Source organism: Stigmatopora argus, chromosome 18 (assembly GCF_051989625.1).
Source record: "Stigmatopora argus isolate UIUO_Sarg chromosome 18, RoL_Sarg_1.0, whole genome shotgun sequence".
Taxonomy (NCBI): Eukaryota; Metazoa; Chordata; class Actinopteri; order Syngnathiformes; family Syngnathidae; genus Stigmatopora; species Stigmatopora argus.
In genome coordinates, this window is record NC_135404.1 from 11,774,044 (window position 1) to 11,798,058 (window position 24,015).

Below are 24,015 nucleotides of genomic sequence, written 5' to 3' on the forward strand. Positions count from 1 at the left end.
AAAAGATTGGAAGTCTGGCTCCATCAATGGCAGAGTACTTCAAGAAAAAGCACAACAAAACACACACACAGGAGTAAACAACAGTTCATTTAATAATTAATCTTTGTGGTCTCTAGGGGAGGGATTGGAAAGGTATAAAATGGTCATATTAAAATAATTGACCCAGTCTTTCCCCCCTCAGTATGTCCATTGTGGATGTCCTTGAATGCCTTTTTCAGATGTCCTGCTATATAAGTTATTTTTTTTGTAAGCGACACCGTTTCCACATCTTACTGTACAAGGCCTTACTTACATTGTCCCCAATGGCTAAAACACACAAAACAAGGGGCGGGCACACAGTCAAATGTCCTCGTCGGCGTCGCAAAGGCATAGACCAAATCCTCCAAGAGTCCAAAGGCTGCTTTTGGGCAGCATTTCAACCAACTGAAGCAAATCTTTTAGCATGAGGGGCACCTGGGAGGGGGGAGAGCGTATTGGAGCATACCTGAAACAATGACAAATAACAGAACAGTGAATATATTTATTATTATAGAAGATAATGTTAGGAATAATAATTACAAAGGCATTTTTTTGTCTAGACTACTATAATCTGGTCCTGCTCGTATAGTCCAGAGGAGAGTGGGGAAACGGAGGAAGCTCTAAAAACACTGAGTGAGTGTTGCACAGTTCATTTCGCCATCCGTCCTCGGGGAACAAAACCAGCCCCAAAAAACAAGTGTAAAAAGGAGAAATCTCATCTTCCGTGATGCTGAAGCTTGGGGGGGATTTTTTGGGGGTAAAGCAAGAAACTGAGGTACGATGCTTACTGACTCGCGGATTGGTCTCGTCGTCATTTCTGTCCTTTTCGCCAAGACAAACGGTAGTGTCGCTTGAGCATTTGCGCGTGGACACGTCCTCGGATGGCTGATCCGACTGCACTCGACGACAATTTCAATTCCCAACAAACGCCTCTCTGGAAGTCACTGCCCCCCCACCCCCACAAAAAAAGCTTTTTTTTTTTTTTAAAAAGTCAACAAAACAAAATGCGCCTATTTGAATGGCACTGCAGCTAACTTGTGCCCGCTGAAAACCAAAACGGTAAAACGCAATGTCGTATGGAATGCCGTTTGAGCATTGATTCAACAACCATCTTAAGAATTTAGTACTCCAAGTACACTTTGTTCTCGCTGGCGTTGAATAAATGCTCGAACGGCTTCACGTCGGTCTACGAGTGGGCTGAATTATCTTGACGAGTGTACGCGGATCTTAACCTGGATTTTGAGGGTAAATTCTCAAGCGACTAAATTGCAGTGGCGACACCTCGGCGAGTCTTGCATTTTCCGCGCTCGCTGGGACTACTTTTTGAGGGCGACTACTTTTTTTGTTGTTGTGAGCAGCACAGTGATCCTGACATTTCCCTTCATCTCCTTCCTTCCACCTGTACTATCTGGAATCTCCGTCTTTGTGCGCGCCGAAGAGCGTCGTCAGGTCGCCCGGGCCCAACAGTCTGGATCCGCGGGGCGGCGTGGACGCCCGACTGCTCATGGACGGAATGAGCGGCGGCGGCGCTCCCATGGAGAGGGCGCCCACCAAGCCGGCGGGTGTTTTGGCCAGGATGCCGTTGGGCACGTGGTGCGCGTTCAGAGGGCCCAGGCGCGAGTAGAGGGCGTGGTGGTGGTGCTGCGAGGCGGCGGCCGCGGCGGCGACGGCGGCCCCCGGGGGCAGGTGGTGGGACAGAAGGCCGGGGTGCAACTGTTCCAGGTGGGCGGCGGTGGCCGCGTGGGAGGGGCCGGAGAGGTGGGAGCCGTGCGGGAGGTGGGGGTGCATGCTAAAGAAGCGCGCCCGCTCAAAGTCTTCGCGGAGGATTTGCGCGCGCTGCTCCTCGTCCATCAGGCCCCCTCCCGGGTGGCCCAGCTGGTGAGGCCGCTCAAAGTGGTGGGCCATGAGCGCCAGCTCCTGCCGGACCGCCTGGTTGGAGGCGCTGGACGTGGAAGGGTGGTGAGCCGCCACGGCCGCCGCCGCCCTCTCCGCCTCCAGGAAGCGCTGGTGTTGGAGGAGGCGCGCCAGGTGGGGATCGGAACGCAGCGTGAGGTGCGGGTCCGAACGCAGCGCCATGGCCTCCCGCCGATGTTGCTGAAGCTCCCTCCAGGGATCCCAGGTGAAGCTGTGGGGACCTTGAGGGGGTCCCTGCGGGGTCCCATGGGAGAAACGCTCCATCCCCGGGCCCGGGCCCACCACCAGACCCGAACCCGCCGCGCTGCCCAGGTAGGCTTCGATGGCCCGCGAACGGTCCAGCAGCGACATGTGGGAAGGCGGATTGGGATTGGGCCCCGTGGGGTGTTGGGCGCCCGGGGTGGGGGTCAGCGACAGAGAGGACGAGGGGGTGCCGGAACTGTGGTTATGCGGGTGACTGTTGGGTCTGTCGAAGGTGGGGTTGGGGGGCGGCGGCGGCAGCGAGATGGGGATGTGCTCCGGCTCCTCTTTGCGCTCCTCCTTCACTTTAACCGGCGGCAGGATCAGCGAGGGCTTGGACACGGGAGTGTTGGTCCGATCGGCCTTCTTGGCCTGAGTCAAAGAAGCCACCGAGGCGGAGGCCGCCGCCGCCGCCGACAACGCCGACGACAGCGGCCCCCCGTCTCTTTGGGGGTGTTCGCCGTGATGGCCGTGCGCCGCCGGTCCCATCGTCGGGCGGGGGTAAAGGTCCAGGGGCGACTGCGCCGAGCGGCCGGTCGGCGGCGGAGTGTTGAGCACGGAGGACGAGGAGGATCGCGGCCTGTCCCTGTCCGCTACCAAAGGGGAAGAGCCGAGGGGAAGCCCACGAGAAGTCGGCGGGGGCGGCGGCCCCGGGTGCCTCTTGTCCCCGTCTCGGTCCCGCTCGCGTTCCCTGTCTCTGTTCAGACCGCGAGTCAAGTCCTCCACGGGCCCGCCGCCGACGCCGTGGCTGCTGCCGTGGCCGTTGATGTGGGAAACGGGCGTGCCGCTGCGGCCTTTGAAGGAGGGCGCCACGGGGGACATCCGTACGGGAGGGCGGCCGTACAGCATGTTGTCTCTGCAAAACGGAGTTCGGACAAAATGGTGACGCGAGAGCGTGAGGAACATGCGCCGCCCGTCCAAAAATCCAACCTGTCCTTCTCGTCCTTGATGTGGGGGACGTCCCTCCGCTCGCCGTCCTTGGCGCGATCCCGCTCGTCCCGCTTGTCGCCTCCTTTGGCCCAGCTCGGCCCCGCGGGGAAGCCCGCCGACGGCGCGCCGTGGAGACGGTTCCACGAGTCGTGGTGGTTGGGGGCGTTGGACAGGCTTCCCACCACGCCGGCGGGGGAGTCTTTGGGACCGAACATGGAGCCCGCTGCCAACCAAAGTCGCTTTGTTACTTTTTTTTCCATCTCATTTTGACAGATGCTACAAAAACCGCAACGACATCAAAGTCAAACAGAAGGCGGCAGTGAGACTGACCCAGCGTTGGGCTGCCGAGTCCCCCAAAGGCACCGGAATCCAGGGGTCCCAGGGGGGTAAAGGGTGGAGATCGACCATACGGACCTGAAACGTACACGCAAATGTCACGACATCCTACGCCGAAGCTAACTGACGTGAGACCGCCAATGTTTAAAGTCATTCCAAGCAAGGGTGTCCAATCGAGAAGCACTCTTACCCAAATGTGCAGCTGGGCCGAGGAAAGACGAGTGCGGAGCTGAAGGGGCGATGAAAGGCGCTGAGGACGGATTGACTCCACCTGTGGGGACGTAACATGAGTCCATGAAAAGCAAAATTCTGGGGATTTTTTTTCCAACTTGCACGGAAGTAAGCTAAAAATTAGCATTGAGGCTATTAGACCCAGTTCTATTTAACTAGTGGTGCCATCGGATAGAACATGGAAAAATAAATAAAAATAAAGGAAGAAAACTACCTTCTTAAATCAACGCCTGCATATAAAAAATAAATAAAATACAACTCCTGTTCTACTGGTAGCACCTGTCGCTGAGAAAAGGCTCGGAGGTCTCGTCAGGTCGTGACTTGGAGGTAGCGGCCCTCCGATGGGCCCCATGGGACCGAGTCCACCCGCTCCGGGAAGACGGGCCAGCAGATCACTGCGGAAGTCCAACTTGTGAGGATCGGCCTGCATCAGCTAAAGACAGAAAAAGAGAAAACATAAATCAAGCATCGGCTGTGGAGGCGATTGAGCATGTTTTTGAGTTTAACCATGCGTACCTTTACTTTCTTCTGATGGCTCAGGATCATCCAGGCCACGTATACATGCATAGCACACCATTTTCCAGATTTCTGCGTGGCACAAAAATGCACATTTGATGTCTTACTTACTCAATGGCTAAAGCTAATGAGCTAAGACGAGACTTTTTGCCGACTCAAGGCAAAGGTGGGCAAGCTATAGCTCCTGATGGCCACTATTGATTTTTCAAAGTGGTCGGCCAAATCACGTTAAAAGTAACATTTTAAAATAGTTGTGAAATGTACAACTTAATTACAAGAATTCATTTAATAATACAAGTATGAAAATTTGTACCTAAACTAGTCTTTCCCCAATAAAAAATGATGATTAATTCTAAATAACATAAAATATACAATTAAAATTGTGGAAAATTGCCCATTTCTCAGAAGTGTATTTTACTCAATGAATGCCATTAATGATCAATTTGGCGTCCATCGCTGTCAATGGCCTTGATGCATGTTCATTGGTAGTGAATGAATGAATTACCCAAAAATGGCAGTATTTGCTAAGAGTACATTGGTGAATTTAACATCCTTATTCCAATCAGTGGCTGGCAAAACTCTAAAAGCAACAAATCAGAAGATTTTTGATGAAGAAAATCCTAAATTGCAGCACAGGCACGAGGCCCCAGACCATACTTTGCCCACCCCTGTCCAACAGACTAAAACGGGGATACACATTCAGAAGTCATCTGGCTAGTTATTTGTCCACTACAAGTGAGAGCGGCCAAAAGTGGGGACAGAAGAAGACCAAGCATAATGAAATATGAATAATCTACGTGGCGTGCGAGGCCACCGAGCGAGCATTCGTGAGCCAACGTGGGGTTAGTGCGGTGTCAAATGAAGCAGTGAGAAACGATCGACTGAGCCGGCCGGCCGGCCGGTGCATTCAAAACAGCCGTTTGTGCTTACGTTACTCATTTTCAACGAAGTCCCGAACGGATCAGTTAGCTACGAGAGAACACAGTTGTCAATCTCATTTTCAATCCCAGACTTTTGGACTTCATTTTAGGCAAAATCTAGCTCAAGTTGGATTACAAATGCCGCCATATTGACGACCACGCGTTCTTACCCGGTGATCTTTGGGCTGCAGGTGGTGAGGCACGACCCCGAGGCGAGAGCTCAGATCCGGACCGGTTCCCTGAGGGACGAGAGGCTGTCGCAAAAGACAAAATGTCGCGTCAAAATTGCGGACCGGGATATGGCAAACGTTTGTCTACGAATAGCAGGGCTGGGCAATTGCATTCCGGTTTTAATAGCGAAAACAAAATAAACGTAATGCACCTGTAAACGTATTAAAACAAAGGGTAAAGCATCTTTTAACAGAGCTTTTTCAAGCATGAATTGTATATGAAATCCGTAATATAATACTAACAAAAATCTTTGATTCACATGCACTGTGGCTGCAAACAGAGTATAAACTTTTTTTAATTTTCTCATGCATTTCTGCATGAGTCCAGTGAGAACCAATCACAGACTCAATTCTTCTAACCTGACCAAAGCCGAGCTCGTTTATTCACAATATTTGTTGCAGAATGAGTGATTTATGGAGTTGATGCTACGGATATTTAGTATCATAAAATTTGGCAAATACCAAATGAGACAAGAGCCAACAAAATCGACAGGTTGAAAAATCCCACAACAATGTCGTAACCCTTTCGTGACTTTGTTGAACTCGAGCCCGTGACAAAATGGAATTTCTTCTTAAACAATCAGGCGGATTCCTCCGAAGCATTCGCGAGAGCTCAAAAAGCCGCCGCCCACGACCGATGGCGTCACTCGGGACGGATTGACAGCAGTCAGATGAACAAGGTTCTTCTCACCTTTGGCTGGAATGCTCCTTGCAGGGAGCTAAACGGCCCGGTGGGAGGAATCACGGGTTGGATGTTGGGCACTGAGGGTGGCGGCGGGTATTGTGGAAAGAACTGTGGCGACACAAATGGGGGAAAGACATCCATGACCAATGGAAGCTTCAGTCAAGCAGCATCACAATCCATAAATTGGGCCACAAAAAGTAGGTGCCACTTTGGCCCGTTTGCACCATCAACTATTTATTAATGGACAGTCTTGACCATTTTCTTACTGTATTTTCTCGCATGATAGCCGATCCCGCGTATGAGCCGCACCCTTAAAATGGTTGAATTTGACAATTTCTCTCGTATAAGACGCCTCTTAATTCCCAATTTTCACCCCCATACTCATGGTTTTAATAGGAAGTACAAATGTGTTACTTTGAAGGGAAAATCTTGAAAATCATCACTCGTGCTATTTCTGAGATACTGTATCAATCCATTGCTGGATTGCACATTCCGAAAGGGTGTTGCCTGCACGTGGACAAATTCAAAAAGGAGGTCACGTGAGCAGTACAACCAGGAAGTGATTCCGTAGCGGTCTAGTTTGTCATCCTTACGTAAGATGGCGGCGCCCTGAGCGAGGCACAAGTCAGTTTTTTCATGTTTTATGCAAGATACGTTTTTCTTCTTCTTGAATTTCATTCATAGACATCAAAATAAATTTTGTTAAGCTATTTATCTGTTTATCTTGTCTCTATTTTGAAATAAAAGACCGAATTGGACGCATTGTCTTGCGTTATGGTGTTTCGTCTGTCACCTTGCAGTTTCGTCCACGTCATGTCCAATTTGTGCGCATATTAGCCGAACCCGTTGATTAGGTCATCATTTTTTGGAGCGACAAATACGGTGAATATGCGAGAAAACACGGTACTCCTCTCACCAATTTGTGGCAAATATTTGGGTGACAACGAGATCATCGAAGATACTTACGGGATGCCGGTACAGCCCTTCCATTTTGCCGGGGTACTTGTCAAACTAAAAACACATGACGCAGCAATGAGATATGAATAGGAAGGACAAAAATGTGGGATTGGCTCATGGTTCCGGAATGACTTGACGTTTCAATTCAGACAAAGGACACTCCTTACCAGGGGCGGCGCGGCGGCGGGCGGGTGGATGAAGGGCGTGAAGTGTTGGTGCGTGTGCGTATGTTGGTGCTGGTGGTTGTGCTGATGGAACTGGTAAGCCAGCGGCTGGACACTGGGCTGGCTCTGCGACGTCCGGCCCGTGGATCCCGGCGTGGAACTGGACGCCGACGCCCCGCCGGGGGTGGAGCGACCCACGGCGGCGTTGCCGCCTTCGGCTCCCGGGGCGCTACGCCTGCCTTCGCGCTCTTGCGAGTTCAGGAAGTGGGAGTTTAAATTCTGCCGTAGCATTTCCTGGTCTGTGGAAAAGATTTCAGATAAGCCTCAGAATTATTATTATTATTATTTTTTTTTTTTTTGGTCCACTTCGGCTACTCTACCTGCTGCCGATGAGTGGGAGGGGCCCTGTAGTAAGGGCGGAGGGGGAGGCAGGCCAGGCGAGGAAGTGAACATACCGCCCGAGTTGGCGCGAGATGGCGGTCGGAGGGGCCCGGAGGACCCCGCGCCCCGAATGAAGGACATAGAGACACCGGAGGAGGAGGTCGGGGGGCGCATGGAAGATGATGACGGTGCAACAGATGTGGGCTTAACTGGAGTGCTGCTTCTGCAAATTCATAGAAGACGAAAAAAACAATTACAAAGATTAGTCACATGAAAATTTAATTACCCTACTATTAATGAGAGTAAAATGTGCCAAACTTGTTTTGAGGATGCCTATTTCCATTTGTTATTTTGGGTGATTTGTGTGCCATGAAAACATCCTACATCATGACATCAAGACCTACCGTATGCATGCATGTACATCTATATGTATGTATGTGTGCTTATGTATGTGTATGTATGTGTGTATGTGTATGTATGTGTGTATGTGTGTGTATGTGTGTATGTGTATGTATGTGTGTATGTATGTGTATGTGTATGTGTATGTGTGTGTATGTGTATGTATGTGTGTATGTGTATGTATGTGTGTATGTGTGTGTGTATGTGTGTATGTGTGTATGTATGTATGTATGTATGTATGTATGTATGTATGTATGTATGTATGTATGTATGTATGTATGTATGTATGTATGTATGTATGTATGTATGTATGTATGTATGTATGTATGTATGTATGTATATATATACACATATATACATATGTATATACATACACATACATATATACATACACATACATATATATACATACATATATATATATATATATATATATATATATATATATATATATATTTCAGCAACACGATTATTTATATATTTATTCATGTAATTATTTATTAACCCACTTATTACCTATCTATGTCTAAAATGCCTTTCCTATTTCTGCATCCTCACCCTCTTGCTACTGTCACAACGAAATTTCCCGCATAAGGGATGAATAAAGTTATCCAATCCAATCCAATGCTTCTCTATTTATTTATTTGAGCGCCTGCGTGTAACAATATTTCACTTAAACTCTGGCTTAAACATGTTTGTATTCAAAATAGCACTTTTTAATGATGTCTGTGTATCGCCTTTTCTTATCCAATGTGCCATTCTTTTTTGACAACAAAAAAAAAAAAACGACAAACCTATTGTAAAGGGAGTGAGACGACCGCCCTGGCATGGTGAGGAAGGGCTTCGGTTTGGACAGCGGCGGACTGGCGCTTTGGTGGCGGCCGCCGTTACCGTTGACGGCGGCGGGCCTGGGGCCCGGCCCCGCCGCCGAGGCCGGGGAGCGGGAAGGCAGGCGTGGGAAGGAGGGGGAAGAGGTAGAAGAGGAAATGGCCTCCGGGAAGGGCGACTCCAGGCTTTTCTCCTGACTCCGCTCCAGGCCAGAAACTCTGGGCGTCACCATCAAGCGTGGGACGCCACTCCGCGCCGGCATGCCCGGGCAACTCTTGCCCATGTTTGAGGGCGGAGGCTCGATAACTATTGGAAGAAAAAAAATGTTGTAACCACTGAAAACATCGTACGTAACAACATTTAGCTTTTTTTTTTTACTTCTTTCCAAGACCTCATAAAAAGTTATAAGCATTTAAAAAAAAAATAAAACCTGTCTGTTCCAGTCACGGTTTTACTGCATCAATATATTAGTCAGCAAACCAGTTTATCCCATGGTAAAAATGTTTTGACGAAAATATGACAGCTCCCTGTTTTGAAAAATTAGAAAGTCCCTGCTCGGTGACAAACGTCCTTGTCGGATCTAAATTCAACCCGACTCATCTGGGATTAGTTTTGGTGTCGATTTCAGCTTACTGACACACACACCTTTTCTCGTGCTGACTGTAAACACTGGATCCATGTCATGGTCAGAAGCCTGCCAAAGAAAAAGAAGAAATACATTACAAAAAAGCTTAAATACGAAATAATGTCCCAATGTAAAATTGTCAACACAATTGGCGAAAAAAATGGTGATTATACACATTCATTTTGCTTGATTAAAAACAAACAAAATGGTGGTGGAATGGTTTTCAATGGAATTTCAATGGGGAAAACCGATCTGATAAATCCGTTTAATACTGTGTTTTAGTCATGGAATGACTTCAACTTGTAGAATATCTTAGAAATCAGTTGAGGTATTATTGCTTGCTGTCCATACCTTGTCGACAGCATCACTCTCAGTGTCACACTGAAACAAAAAAAGGACATTATGTAGTTTACAATACACTGATCACACGGTATAACTGCTTTTCAAAGGCAATTCTCCATCTTTTACAAGCTAGCATAACACTCACAATATAGCCAGTCTCCAATGGGTGTCCCTAGTGCGGAGAATTGAAATTAGATTGGTTGAAAGAGTTGAAATTTTATTTTGAAAACAGGGAAAAGATGCATCTTACCTCTATCCTCCTCCTCTTGTTTCTCCTCTTGTTCCAACAGCTGCGCGAGTAGCTGTGCGGAACGCCTTCCTCGGGCTCGGACAGCGGCCCCCTGCCATTCTCTTCCGGACCCCTCTTGCCCTTGTTCCTTCTTCCCAGCATGTCGTTGTGCTGGCTGGGCTTCATGGAGCAGTCCATCTGAGGGGAACAAACAAATTGACCTGGGTGAGCTCAAGGAGGACTAAAGAAGGCTCAAACGTGATCTTTATCCCATTATTTATGTTGCTGTAGTGAACAATGACAAGAAAACCCATCATCACGACGTAAAATTGCGTGCTTGACGTTAGCCTCGTAGCATAATCGCCTTTGATTTTGAACTTGCTGTCACAATGTCAAAAAAAGAACCATTTTTAAAGAAACATAAGTGAAAAATAATGTCATTAAATGTTAATGAAGTCATACGTGCAAAAGCATCTTCGTGTCGATTGATCACTCTCTGCGATTCTGGCCTGTCTGTGTTTAAACCGTCTCCACGGTAACGCTTTGATTGTCCATAATTAGCATCTATACTGACAGTCAGCAAGCCTTCTCCTCCGCCCACCAATCTGTTTGAGTTAATCAACTTTTTACGGCTCTCCTTTATGTATTGGTCAATAAAGTACTTGTGGGTTCAGGCTATTGATGGTGATCACTTTGTCTGGGCACTTAAATGGCAACTTGGAGGGGGGGGGGAAATAATGAAGAGACTTTTGACACACAAAATCAAAACGCCATTGGCTTACATCTCCCAAAAGTGACCTTCCTTCTTCAACGCACAAATAGACAAACTGGTGACAAGGGTTTTTCTTCTTACGGAGCCGTTTGGCAGCTCATCAACACCTCCCGGAATGAGTGCATGAATAATTGAGGCCTCTCTAGTACAAGCCATCAGTGGCCTGAGTGGATTGCTGTTTCCAAGGAAGAAAGGGTGTCGGAGTTGAGGAGTTCAAGAGTGACGGTTGTGATGAGAAGAAATAAATGCACTCGCATGTTACTTGCCAAAAAGTTAGGAGGAGTGGACCTTAAGGCTAAATTTCCACTTCAATGGCGCAGAGCTATTCAGGTATGATAATCTGCCACGTATATCGCAATGGCAGCTCTCCCAACAACAAGAAAAACAAAACATATTACAAGTCAAGATGCAAAGTTCACCTCCAAAGCCTCCACGCTGACAAAGCTGGCAATCGCAAAGCCATCGATGATGTCTTCCTCGCAGGACACCGACTCCCTCTTCCTCCGTCGCGGGGGTCTGTGTCGGCCGAAAGCGGGCCGAGTCTCTTTCTCTCCGGGACCGAGGACGCTGTTGTTCCCGTGGTGTTCCCGGTCGGAGCCCGACGAGAGGGACGTGGCCCGTTCCTCGGCGGCCAGGTTGACTCTCCTCCGCCGCCGCTCCCTGTTGCGCTGGGAACGGGAGCGGCGGCTCTGTCTGGACCCAGCGCTTCGGCTCGGACCCTCCATGTCCTCCAACTTGTTTTGTCTCGATGTGGCCAAAAGGCACTTAGTTCAAGCCACGGTCCGGTTGAAGGTGGCACCTAACCGCAAAGAGACGTCAAGCCACCAGCCCTCCCGCCCGGGCCCTACTTAAAATGGCGTTAATTGAACCGGCGGCTTGTACTATTTGGCTTCCTTTGACAACAGTCTATTGGCGTCAGGGAACTTCTTTCGTCGGAATTTGAGTGTCATTTCAATTATTTCCAACGAGCCACAATGGGAGAGGAAAAACACTGCCGCGATCAGGACATCTCTACGGCTAATATTAGCTCGTCAACAAAAGCATGTCAACAAAAAAAGGACAAGGGCGCTTGCTCGGATTGATTAAAAATTGAAAAATGTTCTCAAGTTTGGTTTAGTGCAACCCATCGCCATTTAACATGTCCGTCAACAATTTGCTGACAATTTCTTTCAGCGTTCGAACCTAAAATGTCACGGTAAGCTAGTTAAGGCCCAGACGCCAAATTGTGGACCGCTAGTTCACTGTCTGTCGTGACATTGTCTTTTATGTCAAAACGACAATTTTGCCCCCCAAATGTCAAATATAAGACGCCAAATGTGCTCCAATTCACGGGTTTAACGCGACCGGTCTCCGAGTAGTAGCTTCGGGTTGACTCTAGCTAATTACCATTTGCTAAATCAGATAGCACGAACGGGGCTAACTCGAAACATCACAATAAATTCGGCAACATGACAATAAAGACGTATTTTCGACAAACACCCGAGCACTTAACAGTACTGTCGAGTAATGTTCCGAGAAATATTTTTCCCCCAAAAATCGAGATGTTAGCGGGAGAAAGTGGAGGTTTGTATTGGTATTCCCATCAAAAGAAAGACGTAACGTTAGCACCCCTGCTAAGTTAGCGTTAGCTCATCCAGCTGTTTTTTTCCTACCAAAGGAAACTGCGAGGAAGTGAAACCACTCCTGACAATCACTCGCGTAATAATGTTATAATAGTCCTTCACGCACAAAAAGGCTTCTGCGGCCCCTCCATCGCTTGGGAGAAAATGTCAAGGCCCGTTGGTGAAAGCCCCGGTGTCGATTTCCATAAACGAGGGTGTCGACCAGGCCAACCCCCGTCGGGCTGGGCAGCTCCTCCGTGCAGCCTTCACTGTTTAGATCCAATGTTTAGCACAAGTCGAGCCGGTCACCGGCGCCCCCCGCTCGTGAGTCCATGTCCTGGCTCGATCCAGATTGCATAAACATGTGTGGGGGATAAGCCGTCTCCTCCGGCGTTTCCTTTTTTTACGCTTTTCCACGGAATTGTAAATGTATCGTGGACATCGGGGACACGCAAGCCTTGTCAGTCGTGCGATGCATTGTGTGCGCAAGTCTTCTTCCTCCGTGGGAAGGGTGAGCGATGTCGCCCGTGTTTGTTCACACTGCCCTCTTGTGGAGGAAGTCGTTCTAGCAAGTAGAAATGTAAACGTAATATTCAAGTGGATAGACATGAATAATACATGCATAGAATGTACTGTATATATATTAACAGACCACATGCCACTAAACACAAATAAATAATGAATACACTTTCGCGTGGGAATAAAAACAGAGTACAACATAAATGGCCAAAATGAAACATTTATTCAGAACGCATATACACGTTTAAATGCGTGTTAAGCCTTTACTATGATAAACTGTGACCTTTTAAAAGGCACAAATCAATACTTATCTTTCCGTCCCTTTCAACTGTGATGATTGAGAGCAAAAAGTTTGCCAATCTTGGCGTGTCACGCACGACTTTTGGAGGCCAGAACCGAGTGAAGCAAGATTCCAGTGGCCACGGACACGTTAAGCGACTCTACGCCGGGTGCCAGTTGTCTCCCGGGGGGAATGGTCACGAGCATCTGACACAAATCCAGAAGCTTCCGCGACAATCCGTCACCCTCTCCTCCGATGAGCAACAGCGTGGGTGCGCTCGTGCGGAAATCCAAAGACGCCGTGACCGGAAGGCCAGGTTCCGGCGCGTCGGCCGCCACCGTCCCGACCACCCGCCAACCTTGCTCCGCCTTGACCCGGACCATGTTTTCCAGATCTTTGTACCCGTACACGCCCATCACCTCCATGATGCCAGCGCTGGCCTTGCTCACCACGGGGGTCAAAGGGCAACTGCTGCGGACGCTGGTGGCCACTCGGTCCACGCCGAGGAAATACGCCGAGCGCAAGATGGCGCCCAGATTCATTGGGTCTTGAATCCCATCCAGAACGAGCCATAGAGGTGTCGGGCTGGAACTCGGGTTCGAGTCCTCCGTCAAGTAGCTTAGAGGCGTGGCTTCCAGGCAAGACCCTTGATGAACCCGCCCTAAAGACATCCTGTCCAACTCCCTTTTACTGACCCGCTGGATTGGAACTTGTCGCAGGTGAGCTTCCTCGCATACTTTGGTGAGCGAGAACCTCCGTGAGGCCTCGCCTTCTTTCACAAACAGTCTCAGGGGCTTCCGGCGAGCTTGGGTGAGAGCCAGAAGACAAGGGGCGATGCCAAACACTATCTCGTACTGGTCCGGAGACCCCGAGGATGGCTCAGGTCTCGCGAGCCTCTCCCAATTGGGCGAAAAGTCGTCCAGAGCCAGCTTCTGCAGCTCTGATGATAGCCTTCCTGGATTCTGACTCTTATTAGGTGGTGTCCTCTCATTGGGCTGTTTTCCTCTTGACACTTTAGTCTTGCTTGACGATCTGACGTTACTCACTCTTTTGTGACCATCGTGGATAAAATGTGAGTTTATGCCCTTAGGAAATCTCCACATCCCAATAAACAGCAACCTGTGCTTCGAAGCATAATTGAGTAAACTCATACTGTACAAGGTAACTTTTAGGGAACATTTAATTAAGTGCTTTCAAAAGACAAGATGAGTTATTCAAATATAGGAACATTTTCTTCGATAATTATCTGGCAAACGCTTCAAATGGTGTTACCGTAAATCAGCAAAACAATGACGATTATCCATTCATAACCACGTTTATCTGGAAGGTCGAGATGTTGCGTTTCTAAAAAAAAACGGTAAGTGATTTGGACTACAAAATAATAAACTAAAAACCAAGAACAGTGTTAAAAATAAGTACTTAGTACATTTCGACCTTGAAAGTATTTTCTTAATTAATTATGAATTACTACCCGTCGTCTGCAATCCAAAAACAATGCTACTTTGACCACCTCTAATAATTCATGTAGTCTTTATTCTGAAGCATGCCAGTGACTCTCGACGTCATCTCCGGTATTTGACAATACGGAAGACGTCTGCTGTGACGTCGCGATGAGATCACTACCCGGAAGTGAAACTGGCCAACGCGGAAGCGTCTAAAGAAAAACAAAAGTCGTCGTCTGGGAGGCTATTGTGGGAGGAAATCCAAATAAACGTCGTGTGTCGTCTGAATTTAAGTTCCGCTTGGACGAACGCGGATCAAGGTAAGGCAAGAAACTTTAGGACGTCTAATAATGCAAGCCGTGGAGGTGGATTAGATGTGTCGAAGAAAAGACGGGCGCTAAAACACCTCGGGGGCCATTACGCTAAAATGCCACTTTAGTTTAATATAGCATTATGGTGGGTTAACCCAAACACTAACTAACATTGAGGACGGTAAACGTTCAATCCGTTTATCCTGACAGTGAATAAATCGCGTTGAAATGCCATTGACTGCGATAGACGTCCAATCCATGTTGACTGGGAGGATCCAGTCAGCAATGATTGGACGTCTATCGCCGTCAATGACAAGCGAGAGTTAAGGTTTTTTTAAATCAAGTCATAAGAATTGGATTCATAGGTTCAGTATGTACCATCAAAGTTGCTCCCAAACAAATATGTCCACGTTGTTAAAAATGAATGGATTTGCTCAATCGGTCCGTTTTTCCTCCCGAAAGATGGATTTCCTGTTCGGGAAGAGAAAGACCCCAGAGGAGATGCTGAGGCAGAACCAGAGAGCGCTCAACCGAGCCATGAGAGAACTGGACAGAGAGCGAATGAAACTGGAGCAGCAGGAGAAAAAGATCATCGCCGATATCAAGAAAATGGCCAAGCAGGGACAAATGGTGCGTAAGTTGACTCGGGAGGAAAGGAAAGGGAGCTAAGCAAATCCTGAATTTGTGATGGCGATGCCCGCAGGACGCCGTCAAAATCATGGCCAAAGACTTGGTGCGCACGAGACGCTACGTGAAGAAGTTCATCATGATGAAGGCCAACATTCAAGCCGTCAGTCTGAAGATACAAACCCTGAAATCCAATAACAGCATGGCGCAGGCCATGAAGGGTGTCACCAAAGCCATGGCCACCATGAACAGACAGGTACATTTTAAGGGTGTTCAAAATGGAGAGTGATTTGAAAGTTCTAACTGTCGTGTGCGACTTTGTGGACAGCTCAAACTGCCTCAGATCCAGAAGATCATGATGGATTTTGAACGTCAGAGCGAGATCATGGAAATGAAGGAAGAGATGATGAACGACGCCATCGATGACGCCATGGGGGACGAAGACGACGAGGACGAGAGGTGGGCGTCGTCGGTACCGCTACCGCTCAAACGGAAAGATAATTTTAAAAAAAAGTGCCATTCACATTCTGACGATGGTTGAATAGAATAACATTTGACTCCACTTTTGACACATTCAACATGGCTGTGACATTTACCTGCATTTTTCTACGGCGATTCGCCCACAGTGACGCCATCGTTTCCCAAGTCCTGGACGAGCTGGGTCTGACACTCAGTGACGAGCTATCAAGTAAGAACAAAAAACTAGTATAGTATAAAAAGAGTATATATATTAGTGGTGGGAGGGTGCATTACTATGACATAGTATTTCCATTTCAAACATCTGTTTGCTTCCAGATCTCCCAACCACCGGCGCAAGCCTGTCGGTAGCGGGGAAGAAGCAAAACGAACCTCAAGCGGCGCTGGCCGACGCGGACGCCGATCTGGAGGAACGACTCAATAACCTCCGCAAAGACTGAACGCAAACGCGCGTCTTTTGGAAGGGACGTCTGGGTTTTTTCTTTCTGCGGTGTTTCATTTGATGTGGGTATGTTATCAAAATTAAATATCATCTTGGGTAGGAACTGATGTCCTGTCCCCTTTTTTTTTTAATTTTTTTTGACAATGCCTTGACACGCGTTGTCCATACTCGCATTTTTTTTTACTGTTACAACTAACACTAATAAGTTAACAGAAGATTTTATATAATACGTGAGTTGTGCATTGTGGGTCACCAAAGGGCTGCTTATTTTAGTAAAGCAACCAAAAAACATACTCATTTGTGTTCCAAAAAAGTCATATTTTCGCCTCTAGATGGAATGGTGGTGTTTTGTCGCATAATAAACTTTTTCCACAATGAACAAGTATTTCATGAATTGTAGCAGAGCACCAGCAAAAGTGCTTTTTTTTAAATCCACAATTGTATACTGGAAACTGTTTTCATACGCAAAGGCCCAATTTAAAAACAAACCAAAAAAGAACCCTGAGCAGAGAGGGTCATTTTATTCCAAAAAGAAAATGCAACTTTCAATTTGTCACCATACAATCATGTTGAATTTTGAATGTATGAACACCTTCAACATTAAATAATAAAAAAATAACAGCCATGTTTTATGTACATTTGTTTGTGAACACTATGTACAGAGAAGGGAGCGAAGAAGAAAGAAAAGAAAAAAAAAAAGTTTCCAGCCAACATCGACGCACTTGGACAATATAGCTGTTGCGTGGTGAGAAAAAAAGTAACTGCGGAGGAAGCGCGTGGCAGCATGTTAGAACTACAAGCTAAGAACTTTTGCTTCTGAAACCAACCCCTGATCGATGTCAACGGAGGAAGTCCACATCTAAACATTCACTATTTGTGTCAATATTCTCCCTCCCACTGCCCGCTAAGAGCAGCAGAAAAAAAAATCCTCCGTCGAGGGCTTAAGCCATGCTACCATTATTTCCACTGTCTTTTAACCCATGCAACTACGTACGCACACAAAAAGGACTCGGCATGATTTTTTTTTTCTGGGACGAACCATTCGACCTTACCGTCCGTGTTAACTTGACCTCTTGTAAGGGCCTAGCTTTCTGTCGCGCACAGAACTTTGCGAGTGCTATAAATGCCAACAAAATAAACCGGAGAAAACAATATTAGGACCCGTCTTATTCTCTTTTTTTTTTGCCCCTCCTCGCAAAACAGGTTGGCCCGAGGGAAAATTTCTTCACCCGAGTCTGGTTTTTTTTTTTTTTCAAGTTGTCTGCCGAGTGAGGTTATGAGAAGGTGGGAACGGAGCTACCGTTTGTGGCGTGTTCCGAGGCCGGCCGGGGAGACGGCGCCGGTTCCCTCCCGCGCCGTCTCCCGCCTCGGCGACATTCACTTACGACACGTCCGGTGCGGAGTGTGTTTCTTGGGCACCTCGATGCGACAGCGGCTGCGCTCGTCCAGCCAAGGTAGCTCAAAATTCCTAAAGGGGGGAAAAAAAAAAACAGTATGCTTTTATTTTGACATTGACAGGAAGTTTCTGGTGGCCATTTTCGCCAATTTTCTTCACACATACCCCTCATTTTGATGTCTTTTTCACGGAGGGAAACAAATAATAAAAAATTCAGTATGCTTTTATTTTGACATTGCCAGGAAGTTTTCTGGTGGCCATTTTTGCCAACTTTTTTCATTCATACCCCTCATTTTGTATGTCTTTTTCACAGACAGCCTCAAAACTCGCCAAAATAAAGGATGACCATACCGTGCGTATTATGAACTATATTTTTTTTATGCTCATCTAAATCCCATATTCAAATTGGAACTTACTCTTGCGAGAGTTTGGGCAACGGGCGACCAAAGGCCACCACCGGCAAGAAGGGCGTGATCATGATCGCTTCAACTAGAAGGAGCAGGAAGGAAAAAAGACATTATTAGAAAATGAATTGAAAATTCTCCCGGTTGAGCACGATGGAAAAAGGCCTCACCGTCTTCCGTTTCCGGATAGAACGACGACAGCTCGGGTTCCGACTCCGGGATCACCTTCTTCCTGTTCATGCGCTGCTGCAAGCGCTGAAACATGCGCTGCTCTCTGATCCGTTGGATGTCCCACCTGCGTGCGTGCGAAAACAACAAAAGCATGGTTATCGTGATCGAAAATGAGTTGTGATATGTGATCAATTTATTTCAATTTCCTTTGTCAGTAGAAGTGAAATTTAAGACTTTAGGAGAAACATTTCAGTTGCCCTACAAAAAAAAAAAGGGAAAAAAACAAACTTTGTTACGTAACTAACGGACTATAAGCTGCTACATAAAGTGCAGTTTTCTGGCAAAATTTGGTGGGTGAGGAAAAAAAAAAAGTCACCTCTTCCTCCTCTTTTCATCCAGTTCCAACTTTGCGTGTCTTTTGAGGAAAACGCCGTCGTCAAGCGGCTGGACAGACGAGATGCACGTTGAGTTTAGTCATCTCCCCCGCCCCTTCGTTTGCCGCCGTCTTACCTCTTGGGCGTCAGAGTCGAAATCCTCGCCGGACGGGGACGGCTCTATGACGTTTTCCCGCCACGACGGGACCGAGAGTCGGCACGAAGACGGGAAAGGCAGGCTAATGGTGGAGTGGGCATCGGCCACGTCTGAAAGAAGTTTCAAGGTTAAGGACAACCGGGAAGACGTCAACGGGCGTCGAGCGGACGTCCGCTCACTGGCCGCCTCCTCCTCTTCGTCCTCCTCCTCGTCGTTGCTGTTCTTCTTCTTGGGAGAAGACTCGCGCAGCGGCGACGCGGGCGCTCGGTTCCAGCAGCACAGGTACATCTCCGTGGTGGACAGGAAGGGGAGGTCCTCCATCTGGCAGCTCAGTTCCGCCGGGTCCTCCTTGAAGGGCAGCCTGAAGGGGGCACTCTTCTCGAGCGCCGTTTCCTTGCTGCGTAGTTCTCGCTGAGAGGGGGACGCCGGCTGACTTTCCGGCTTGGGCGGGCTGAACTTGGAGGTTTTGCCACGGGACTTCTGGAGTTTGGATTCCCCGAAGCAGGATTTCCTGTGACCGGGTTAAAAATAAAATTAAAAAAAAAGTTTGATGAGTGTTATATAGGAAATATTGAAAAGTAACTAAGAATTTATTCTTTTTTTTTTTAATCTTCTATGGTGTGGTGTGTGGGTATTAAAACACTGACTTGCTTACAAACACTGTCTATTAATACTATTAATACAAAAATGTTATTAGTTGATGCCAAAATAAAAATTTAAACGTAATTTACTTAATGTTACTTTGCGCTGCCCAACTCATTTGAAAAAATATAGATTAAAAAAAAATAAAACGGGGAACTTTGGAATTTTTGGGGCTTTACTATACTAATAACCATTTGATGTTTCTATAATACTGGGGTAGTTTTGTTCCAAAATTGGGGTCACGCGCATCTCACCTCTTCTGCCCTTTGCCCCCTCGATTTAAGGGCATCATGGCGACCGCGTTGGCCTGCGGGCTCTCCTCCACTTCCAGGTCCCACACATCATCCTTGTCCGGGGTCCAAGGCTCCAGGGGCTGGAAGAGGCGCTTGTCGCGCGGCGGGTCCTTCTTGGTGAGCTGCAGGCGCCGCTCCATGCGCTCGATACGCGCCAGGAGCTAGACGAGCGCAGCACAAAGGAGGAAAAACAAGACTCAGAACCCTTAGAGGTGGGACGGCGGTTTACCCGCAAGACCCGTTTAGGGGGAGGTACCGTCTCCTTGTCCGCCTTGAGGTCGTCGATCTCCTTGTCCTTGGACTGGATCTGCTGCTGCTGCTGCTCGATCAGGTCCAGCTGCAGGAGCAGGATCTGTCGCAGGCAGTTGGCCTGCGTGTGCGGGTTGGCCGGGCTCTTGCGGAGGTTCTTCCACTTGCCCTCGGACGCCGCTTCCACCGACGCCGCGTCCCTGGCCGCGTTGTTGTTGGGCGCCATCTGAGGGTTTTCCATGCCGTCCACCGAGAATGGCTTGCCTTTGGCCGGGGTGCCCTCGCCCCCCATTGGTCCGACGGGGGGCGGAACCCCCGCGGCGGCCCGGTCTGCTTCGACGACTTCCGAGACGTCGCCGCTCATGTAAGTCTGCTCCGAGCGCTCGGACCTGCTCGGGATCTTTTGGGCCCAGCCGAAGTTGCCCGGAGCATCCGAGGGCGAGTCGCGGGACTCCCCCCTGAGGCTCAAGGGAAGCAAAGTGAATGTCCCGCCTATGGCGTCAGCGTTGGCCTTGGACCCCAAATGCGGACCCGGGGTGGCTCTCATGCTCATGGCAACTGGTCATGATGCCACTGTGGCCAACGGCTGCCCCCTAAAGAGTCAAAACACAACTTCTTTCAATTTTGAAAGACGCAATCTCGCTTTTTCCTTTCAACCATTCAACCAAACGAAAATATTGTTCCAACCTTCCGGTGTGGACTTCCTACCTTCCTTGCATGGCTTCCAGATGTCATAAAGTATGCATTTCAGTTTAACAAATAAATTCAAGCATATCCTGTTTTGTAGGATATGCTTAAAAAGGGGCTGTGAGGACCCTTTGTCTAGGTTTTGACAAAGGCCAAGGAGCTAGATTTGAGTCACCCAAAGAGTACCAGATCCTTTTAGCTAACTCATAGTGAGTGACAAACGTTTTGCGGTGGAAGTTGGTATTTTGGGGGCAACAGGAGCTACAGATATACCCAAAAATTAAGAGTATTTTGGAAAATTCCAGTGTTAAATTTGTGTCAACGTAGGTCGTTAATACGCACCTGTGCGACTGGTCAGAATAGAACCACCCTTGCTTCAATTTGAGCAGAGACAAAGCCTGCAAATACAAAAGACGTAAAACAACGGCATTGTTTGTGACAGTCACTGAACACAACGTCGTGTCGCTTGTGAACAATTACGCTCTCCTTCATGTCAAACCCGTGCGAATCATGACTTTTTATACGAGTCACACGCACGCCGGGGTTGGAAAACCCCGAGCCAAGCGACACAAGCGTGCCCACGCCACACAAACACGCAAAAACTACAATACACCATAAGCTAACTACTCACTTTAGCGACGGTTAACCCCTGAGTGCGGGGGGGCGTTCAAGGACCCGAAAGGGGCAGTGAAGCAACCTCCATTTTAGCTCGCCGTGAAAAAAAACAATAACAGCTACATAGCTCCCGTAGTTAGCCTGCTAGCTTAGCCAAGGACACGAAAACGCGCGCCCAAAGCAAATTAGCCGCCATAGGAGCGTTTTACCGCCCTAATTTACTGCGGACATTTTAGTATAACACAATTACTTGCAATTTTCATCTTACGTGGTTTAAAATTGAAGTCCAACAACGCTCGTCATGTTCCCTCCTCAAGTCGTTTTAAAGCGTTCTGTAGTACGCATGCGCGTCGTGCAAGATGGCCATGTCTTACTTTGAGGTTTCCGTAAGGACACACCGCAGAAAATCCTCGCTTTTTTAGACAATAGGCTTAAAAGTATTCAGAAACGCTACACAGAACGTTATGAGCATATATGAAGTGCTAGTAATTATATTGTCTTTCCTTTACGAAATCCAACACATTTATCATGAGAGAAATAACATATTTTAGTAAATGCTTGTAATTCATTTTTGTTTCAACAATAATCCACAATCTAATTTGAAAACTACCTACAATGACTCATGAAAATGGAGTGCATGTATTCGCCGTACCACAAGGGGGCAGTATCCCCGTAATGGTGGCTGTCATTACACAAACAGTAAACATGGAAGACCTTGCACGGAAGTAACCCGTCTAGCTCCAACTCAAAGCATTTTTACATAAAAATATAAGTTTTAGTCGCTCTACTACTACAACTATATTCGTACGATTAATTAATGACAGCTCAAATTTTAAATTGTTGCGTCTCACAGTGAAAAGTGAGAAAAAAATTCGGTTACGTTGGTGTAAACCTACTTTATACAGTTTCGTAACGTCAGAAGCTGTCTTATTTTTTTTCTTTTTCATTAATTTTCGTGTTTTTATTGTCATTGTTATTATTTTATTGAAAATCAGCATGCACCGGAGAGGCGTCGGGGCGGGTGCCATCGCTAAGAAGAAATTAGCAGAGGTAAGAAATAGAAAATACAAAATACTGCGATAAAAAAATACTTTGACTCAATTGATATATTATTTTCAGGCCAAATATAAAGAGAGAGGAAATGTTCTTGCTGAAGATCAGATAGTTCAGGCAAGTTTACTCACCTGCTTTATTCCTCTTTTTTAACCTTGGTTTACTATTGTGTGATTTTTGTTTGAAAATCATCATATTGGTTATTTTCCCTGTTAGATGTCCAAGCAGCTCGACACCTTCAAGTCCAATTTGGAGGAGTTTGCCAGCAAGCACAAACAGGAAATCCGTAAAAGCTCCCAGTTCAGGGTCCAGTTCCAGGAAATGTGTGCCACCATCGGAGTTGACCCACTTGCCTGTGAGAGCCACTACAAGAAGAACGTTAGCGCCAACTCTCGGATGTCGTGATCCAAGTGTGTTTGTTTTGTTGACAGCCGGCAAAGGTTTTTGGTCCGAGATGCTGGGCGTGGGCGACTTCTACTATGAACTCGGCGTGCAGATTATCGAGGTTTGCTTGGCCCTCAAACACAGAAACGGAGGTTGGTGATAGAAGAATTTTTATTCTATCGAAATGACCATTGTAATGGATTTTGCTTTTTTTTTTAAATCCTTGTCAGGGCTCATCACTTTGGATGAACTCCATCACAGGGTGCTGAAGGGACGTGGGAAATATGCTCAAGATGTCAGCCAGTACGTTTTTTAAAGATAAGAATTCTTTAAAAATAATGCTGAATTCATCGGCAATTGAGGCTTCACATACAGGAAATTTCACAGTATAGATTTGCTACATTTAACATGGCTGTGTCTGCAGGGATGACCTGGTGCGAGCCATCAAGAAACTCAAAGTCATGGGCAACGGTTTTGGAATGATTCCCGTGGGCGGCTCCTATTTGGTCCAGTCGGTACCGGCGGAGCTTAACATGGACCACACGGTGGTCCTGCAGCTGGCTGAGGTAAAAACTAAAAGGATTTGTCTTCAACTTCAAGAAGAAAAACTAAAAAACAATTCTAACTGTCCTTCATTTGTAGAAGAAGGGCTACGTGACAGTGAGCGAGATAAAGGAGGGTCTCAAGTGGGAAAAGGAGCGAGCAAGTCACGTCCTGGTGAGTTGGCCGAACGGCGTTGAAACCTGGAACAGAAAGTAGACCCTTGAAGCTGTCTTGTCATTGCCAGGACCACCTGCTGAAAGAGGGCCTGGCCTGGCTGGATGCTCAGGCGTCGGGCGAGCCGCAGTACTGGCTGCCCGCCCTCTTCTCCGAGCTCACGTCTCGGGACGTCACGCCCGAGGAGGCCAATCAGATGAGCCCGTGAGCGGGCCGACGTCCGGACGTGCACATGTTTACGATGCAGCTCCCTTGCTTATATACTGTAAAATTATATTTAAAAAGAAAAGATGAGTCATTCATATCCTGCAGTGAAACGCTGTCTTTACATAAATGTTAACTTGAACAAGAACAGTTGAGCCTTTTTTTATTATTCTAAAACATTGTCAAAGTATCTTTGATCAATAAAACCACATTAAGACAGGTGTCATTTCCAGAAGACATTGTCCAGTTTTTG

The 24,015-nt window shown here is 47.4% G+C and overlaps 5 protein-coding genes across 8 annotated transcripts; 2 read left to right on the forward strand and 3 right to left on the reverse strand.

Annotated features, from left to right (window-relative positions):
• Positions 1 to 68: 68 nt before the first annotated feature.
• fbrs (fibrosin) lies at positions 69 to 12,842 on the reverse strand. Its single transcript, XM_077625041.1, has 18 exons — positions 11,137 to 12,842; positions 9,967 to 10,143; positions 9,862 to 9,888; positions 9,726 to 9,755; positions 9,395 to 9,443; positions 8,716 to 9,055; positions 7,522 to 7,745; positions 7,145 to 7,440; positions 6,987 to 7,031; positions 6,027 to 6,128; positions 5,276 to 5,359; positions 5,116 to 5,154; positions 4,186 to 4,257; positions 3,949 to 4,102; positions 3,629 to 3,709; positions 3,433 to 3,516; positions 3,103 to 3,325; positions 69 to 3,028 (listed from the first exon to the last, which is right to left on the reverse strand). The coding sequence occupies exons 1-18, from the start codon at positions 11,440 to 11,442 to the stop codon at positions 1,423 to 1,425; spliced, it is 3,939 nt and encodes a 1,312-aa protein (XP_077481167.1). The 5' UTR covers positions 11,443 to 12,842; the 3' UTR covers positions 69 to 1,422.
• Positions 12,843 to 13,041: 199 nt separating this feature from the next.
• Positions 13,042 to 14,892, reverse strand: mrm1 (mitochondrial rRNA methyltransferase 1 homolog (S. cerevisiae)). 3 transcript variants are annotated; one of them, XM_077625045.1, is made up of 3 exons: positions 14,552 to 14,892; positions 14,390 to 14,461; positions 13,042 to 14,236 (listed from the first exon to the last, which is right to left on the reverse strand). In XM_077625045.1, the coding sequence occupies exons 2-3, from the start codon at positions 14,419 to 14,421 to the stop codon at positions 13,207 to 13,209; spliced, it is 1,062 nt and encodes a 353-aa protein (XP_077481171.1). In that variant the 5' UTR covers positions 14,422 to 14,461; positions 14,552 to 14,892; the 3' UTR covers positions 13,042 to 13,206. The 3 variants fall into 3 exon arrangements, with proteins under 3 accessions (XP_077481171.1, XP_077481172.1, XP_077481170.1); XM_077625046.1 differs by having other exon boundaries at positions 14,544 to 14,563; XM_077625044.1 differs by having other exon boundaries at positions 14,390 to 14,892.
• Positions 14,711 to 17,043, forward strand: chmp2a (charged multivesicular body protein 2A). Its single transcript, XM_077625049.1, has 6 exons — positions 14,711 to 14,879; positions 15,333 to 15,500; positions 15,574 to 15,753; positions 15,826 to 15,956; positions 16,124 to 16,185; positions 16,293 to 17,043. The coding sequence occupies exons 2-6, from the start codon at positions 15,333 to 15,335 to the stop codon at positions 16,412 to 16,414; spliced, it is 663 nt and encodes a 220-aa protein (XP_077481175.1). The 5' UTR covers positions 14,711 to 14,879; the 3' UTR covers positions 16,415 to 17,043.
• msl1b (MSL complex subunit 1b) lies at positions 16,919 to 21,832 on the reverse strand. 2 transcript variants are annotated; one of them, XM_077625042.1, is made up of 10 exons: positions 21,673 to 21,832; positions 21,132 to 21,187; positions 20,110 to 20,695; positions 19,815 to 20,014; positions 19,098 to 19,429; positions 18,898 to 19,028; positions 18,764 to 18,831; positions 18,387 to 18,511; positions 18,229 to 18,301; positions 16,919 to 17,884 (listed from the first exon to the last, which is right to left on the reverse strand). In XM_077625042.1, the coding sequence occupies exons 3-10, from the start codon at positions 20,653 to 20,655 to the stop codon at positions 17,794 to 17,796; spliced, it is 1,566 nt and encodes a 521-aa protein (XP_077481168.1). In that variant the 5' UTR covers positions 20,656 to 20,695; positions 21,132 to 21,187; positions 21,673 to 21,832; the 3' UTR covers positions 16,919 to 17,793. The 2 variants fall into 2 exon arrangements, with proteins under 2 accessions (XP_077481168.1, XP_077481169.1); XM_077625043.1 differs by lacking the exon at positions 21,673 to 21,832 and adding an exon at positions 21,421 to 21,654.
• On the forward strand, positions 21,750 to 23,997 carry snf8 (SNF8 subunit of ESCRT-II). Its single transcript, XM_077625047.1, has 8 exons — positions 21,750 to 22,454; positions 22,524 to 22,574; positions 22,674 to 22,812; positions 22,889 to 22,993; positions 23,072 to 23,144; positions 23,266 to 23,407; positions 23,484 to 23,558; positions 23,629 to 23,997. Exons 1-8 carry the CDS (start codon positions 22,401 to 22,403, stop codon positions 23,764 to 23,766), a joined length of 777 nt encoding a protein of 258 aa, XP_077481173.1. The 5' UTR covers positions 21,750 to 22,400; the 3' UTR covers positions 23,767 to 23,997.
• The last annotated feature ends 18 nt before the right edge of the window (positions 23,998 to 24,015 follow it).